This window comes from Nymphaea colorata, chromosome 10, assembly GCF_008831285.2.
Source record: "Nymphaea colorata isolate Beijing-Zhang1983 chromosome 10, ASM883128v2, whole genome shotgun sequence".
In the NCBI taxonomy this organism is placed as follows: Eukaryota; Viridiplantae; Streptophyta; class Magnoliopsida; order Nymphaeales; family Nymphaeaceae; genus Nymphaea; species Nymphaea colorata.
In genome coordinates, this window is record NC_045147.1 from 17,314,300 (window position 1) to 17,319,400 (window position 5,101).

General features: G+C 40.8%; 1 protein-coding gene across 1 annotated transcript; it reads right to left on the reverse strand.

Annotated features, from left to right (window-relative positions):
- Positions 1-861: 861 nt before the first annotated feature.
- LOC116262136 (serine/threonine-protein kinase SAPK2-like) lies at positions 862-3,892 on the reverse strand. Its single transcript, XM_031641241.2, has 9 exons — positions 3,598-3,892; positions 3,407-3,481; positions 2,435-2,536; positions 2,278-2,331; positions 1,989-2,081; positions 1,829-1,921; positions 1,631-1,735; positions 1,451-1,549; positions 862-1,358 (listed from the first exon to the last, which is right to left on the reverse strand). The coding sequence occupies exons 1-9, from the start codon at positions 3,715-3,717 to the stop codon at positions 1,080-1,082; spliced, it is 1,020 nt and encodes a 339-aa protein (XP_031497101.1). The 5' UTR covers positions 3,718-3,892; the 3' UTR covers positions 862-1,079.
- Positions 3,893-5,101: the final 1,209 nt, after the last annotated feature.

The window sequence follows — 5,101 nt, forward strand, 5'->3', positions numbered from 1 at the left end:
CACAATTTCATGCTGAATCCATACAACCAGTTGCTCCTGTCAAGTGTCAAAGGACCATGAGGACAAAGGTATACATTGTAAAGAATTTAAGTGTTTATAAAGGGAATCATTACCATAAATGATTGTTTTTATTTCATAAATTAGTCATAGTCTTTTTGAGATTGAAGTCGAAACAGTTAAGGGGCGGGTTGGGATCCACCAAATCAAGGGCTCAAGCCCGAAAGTGGGTCGAGTTGTTACAATGGCATCATAGCTGATTCAACACTCAGACCTAGAGTCCCACACTCGCGGATGCGTATGCCTTAAAGAGGTGGATTATAATACTTCAAAAATTTAATTTCGTATTGAAGATTATCTTTAAGGGCTTATAAAGTGGGTTATTAATGAGATGATTGTCTTGGTTTTTACTCTTTTTGAGGCTGAAGCCGAGGGACGGGTTAGAATCCACCAAACCAGGGAGGGCTAAAGCTCAAGAGTGGGTCGTTGTTACACTACCTATCCACTATCCAGTAAGTTGTTCCTACCCAAATACTAATTTTTTCTTTTTCTTTTTCCAATAGAGTGACATGCAAACGAACTGTGCGTCCAATTCAGAGGAGGTAGCAGCTCTAACGGCGAAAAGATGGGGGAATCAGGAAATAATTGCTAAGGACAATCAAGAAAAGATAGCAAATGGAGCAATTTTAGTGATACGACCGTGTAGAGATCTGGGCTTGGATCGAGTTGGTACAAACAAATCAGGTTTGGGTACAAATTCTGCACATCGGGAAAAAGACCGTGAACCCAGAAAGCGAGAACCACTTCCAAATCACTTGCTTCGCAGGTGATTGATATGAAAAATAAACTGCAGCAAACCGCACATTGAAAATCCAGACTCACTCTATATTCCAAACAGCACAAGAGACTACAATCATGGAGCACATTTCTCTAGTGCAAACAAGGTGTAATCAACAGATGACTTACAACTTACAGATACAAAACAAAGGACACAAATGATGTGGAACTGGGTGTTCCCCTAAGTTCCGTTTGGAGCAATTTCAAATCTTCGACATTGTCACATGTAGATCGTGTTACGTGGCTCACACTGCACACACAAAATCTCCACTGCTTTCAATATCAATATCAGCATCAGCATCCATATCATCCATATCCATGCTACCACCAATTAGGTGACAACCAAGCAGTGGAAAGTCTGTAGGTTTCCGTGCTTCTTGCACAACCATCATGATCTCTTCCATGCTTTGTTGAGAATGGTCTGGTTCTTGATCCTTATACATTGCTGCTTCTCCTTCTATCAATTCTATGGGCAAGTTCTTTAGAAACCATGGATGGTTTTTTATCTCAGGAATAGTTATTCTCTGTGACAAACAGGGGAAGATGAATATAAGATAAACCAACTGAAAAAGTAATTTGATCTTAATGACTTCCCGTGACAGTCTTTCTGCATTACCTTCTCAGGATTAGCAACAAATATCCGGGTAAGCAGATGGCAGCATTCAGCAGAAATACGCACATAGTTTGGAATGGCATAGTGGGCACTGAGTATCCGCTGTGAAAAAAAACCAACCAAACTCTCTGTTAGTCCATCAAGGATGTCACTAAGCAGTTTATTTTTGAAGAAGAAGATTACCCCAATTGTCTTTTTAAAGTTCTTTGGGTCTTCTGGATCTTCAAAGGGATATGCACCAACAAGCATCACATACAGGGTGACTCCACAAGACCAAACATCTGCAATCTGGTTTCCAACGAATTTAGCACTAGTTGTTTCCAACGAATTTAGCACCAGTTTGATTATCAAAAGCAATATGTAAGAGTAGTGAGGCTCAACCTTTCCATCATACTGACGTCGGGCTAAAACCTCCGGGGCTATGTATGCTGGCGTTCCCACTGTTGACTTAGGCTGAGAATGCAAAACAGCCGACTGCAAATACAGAGAGTAGCATGAATAGAGGCAGTTAAATAAGAGAACCTGCACTGTCAAGCAGTACCTTTGAGTAGCCGAAGTCACAAATTTTAACACGAGGTGCCGTGCTTCCATCCAAGAGAGTGTTCTCAAGTTTGAGATCTCTATGGCAGATTTCCTGCAGTCAACAGAGATGCATGTAAAACTTAAGTAGCAAGAATCAGTGTAACATTGGAAAGTCTCAAGTTTAAGATTTTTATCAAAGATCTCCTGCAGTCAAGGGAGTTGCATGTAAAAACTAATGGAACAAATTAAGGGACTGCATAAGAAATAATTCCAGGTAGAGATGAAAAGCTAAGTGCAGAGAAATGTACCATGGAATGGCAGTAGCTGACTCCTGATATCAGTTGTTGGAAAAAAAATCTCGCCTGTATCAATTCGCCAGAAAACGATCTGGTTAACTTCACGAAAGAGAAGAATGGGATAAATAGAACAATATAGCCATATACACTACAAAGGATTCTATAGAACCTCATCCTCACTGAATCTCCCAGCATTGCATATCCTCTCGAAAAGCTCACCACCAGAGGCATATTCCATTACTATGGCTAGATGAGTTGGCGTAAGCAGAACCTGGAACAGCCAAAGCCAAATCAAATCAATCCGGTGAGCATTCGCAACTCTGCTTAAAGAAACAACAGTGGTTAGATACATTAATAGCCTGAACTCTGAAAAGGGCAGTATAGGCTGTATAGCTTCCAGAAGCTGCACCCTTCGTGCCCAACAGAAAAATTAATAGCTACAAGATCTGGATTCAAACTGAGGATACCTCCGCGTCCCATGACCACATTGAATGACAGATAAACATTGAAAAAGGCGAAGGAAGCAGAAGCTACAAACTGAGGTCACTTTTATCAGTTCATGTTTTAGAGTTAAAGAGAACATTCAAGTAATGACCTTAAATCCCGCCCTTCATGATTTGTGAGTATGCTGTATGCCTACTGCTTATCTTCTCCGAGAATTCTCTCTCTCAATTGTCGCAATTACTTTTCATAGAAAAGAAGATTCTCCAATCACCAGGCATTCGACAGAACAGGGGAGGAGGTGAAGGAAGTGGACGTTCATTTCGAATACCAAAAACATTGGTTTTCTCCAATAAAAAGACAATCGTAGAGTATGAAATATACAATAACGACCGTAAGGGGGAAAGTGAATAAATATGACGAAAGCATGGAATTGGAATCACTTGACGAAATTCTTATGAAGTCATCTACCATCTACTTTATCGAGCAATTGCTTCTCATGGCACAAGGATGAAACCTTTCTCTGAACCGGACATGAATGTCTTAGCCGAGAAAAGGAAATAGAAAAGGAAGAAGAAAGAAACAGAAAGACAAATCTCCCTCTCCCTCTCTCTCTCTTCTCTCTCTCACTTGCACAGACACGCACACACATACACACTCATACCACAGATTTCATAAAAAATAATCCATGAACCATTACCTCCTTAAACCGAACTATGTTGGGGTGCGTCAAAGACCTGTGGTTCATGATCTCCCTCTGAACATTTTCATCAATCTGCCAAACAATAATTCCTCAAAAACCAGGCCACCCACAAAACCAAACTCCACCTACCAACAAATTTTCTCAAGGTAAAGATAACACAGAGAAGAGAGAAAGAAACGAATGCGCACCTTCTGCCCTCTCTCGATGTACTTGACGGCAAACAACTCTCTTGTTCTCTTGTCTCTGACCAGCTTAGCGACCCCAAAGTTGCCGGCACCAATATCCTTCACAAGCTCATACCGTTCCATCTTTCCTCTGCAGTCTGCGCCAATTGAGAAGAGTTCACGGTAATCCCTCAAAGGAAAGGATAACCAACTTGTCGACGATTATCAGTGGGAGCTAATTCCCGTTAGAGAATAAATTCTGTTGGGTCCTATTCAAAACCGACGCAGGAAAGGCGATCAAGTTTCAAAAGAATACAAAGCAGTATTACAAAAAGCAGGGGTTTGCGTTCGGTAGAAAGAGGACACATGAGAGAGACATCACTGCGAGCGAGTTGGTGGGCCCACCACTGGGTGGAAGAAAACACGAAAGTCCACACTCCAGGCCGCCTGTGGCTGTGGCGGCACAAGTGTTGAGACAGAGCCGGATCGCTTGGAACCCGGTTTTACCAAAATCATATATATATATATAACACAAATCATTGATGAAACTACTAAAACCATAAACCACAGTTAATGTCAACCTAGTAATAATTTTTTGAATTTTGGTGACTTGATAGTATCTGGCACAGGGCAACATTGAACTGTCTTAAATTCAACAATGAATTTAAAACATCAGAAAAAAGGAAAGATCCAAATGGGTGAATTGATCTTCTTTGTCCAATCTAAAATTAAAGATATAACTTGTCAGCAATAACTAGTGTATCTACAAGTTCAAAGTAAGTTAAAAAGTGTCTTTTTGAGTTGGTTCTCATCAGATGGCATGAGATTCGGCCGGAAGCAAGCACATTTTACAGAAACAATAACTCCCTACAGATCTATCGGCTGCTCAACATGCGTCAAATCTCTTTCATGTTTGGTTACAAGTGCTAGATTCTTTTAAAGATTGGTCATCTCATAACTACGTACCTTTTCATTAGCTTTGTTGAGTAGAAGATGGACATGGCTCCTTCTCCACATCCATAGTTTACCATTCTCTTCTGCGACTCATCCTTGGCCTGTCTCCCACTTAAGCTCTTGTCAGCAATGGTCCTCGCATTCCGAACGGAGATGGAATGGATGAACAGAGGAGAGCCTCTCGCTTCCTCTCTTTTCTCTCCACCACTTGTAAATGAAAGCTGCTAGACGTGGTCCAGTTGGTGGGGTTCGGGTTCCCCACTTCCTTCCTTTACCAACACAGAGTTTTTGACTTGGCAGCAAGTGCAACCTTTCACACGCCATGGAGAAACGTGTACACATTGCAACACAGAAACCTCCAACCAAAATAAAAGCGCCGTCGACTTCTTCCGGATTAGCTTTTTAAAGATTATATTTTATCAAGATAAAGTTTTTTAATGAGTTCTGAAAACTTTGTTTTTTAGTTTAAGGTTTTTCACCCCCATTTACAAAATCAGGTTTTGCCACCCAAACACTCTAAAACCCTGAATTTGGTTTTAAAGTATCTCCCAAACAACCTCCTAATCAATATTAT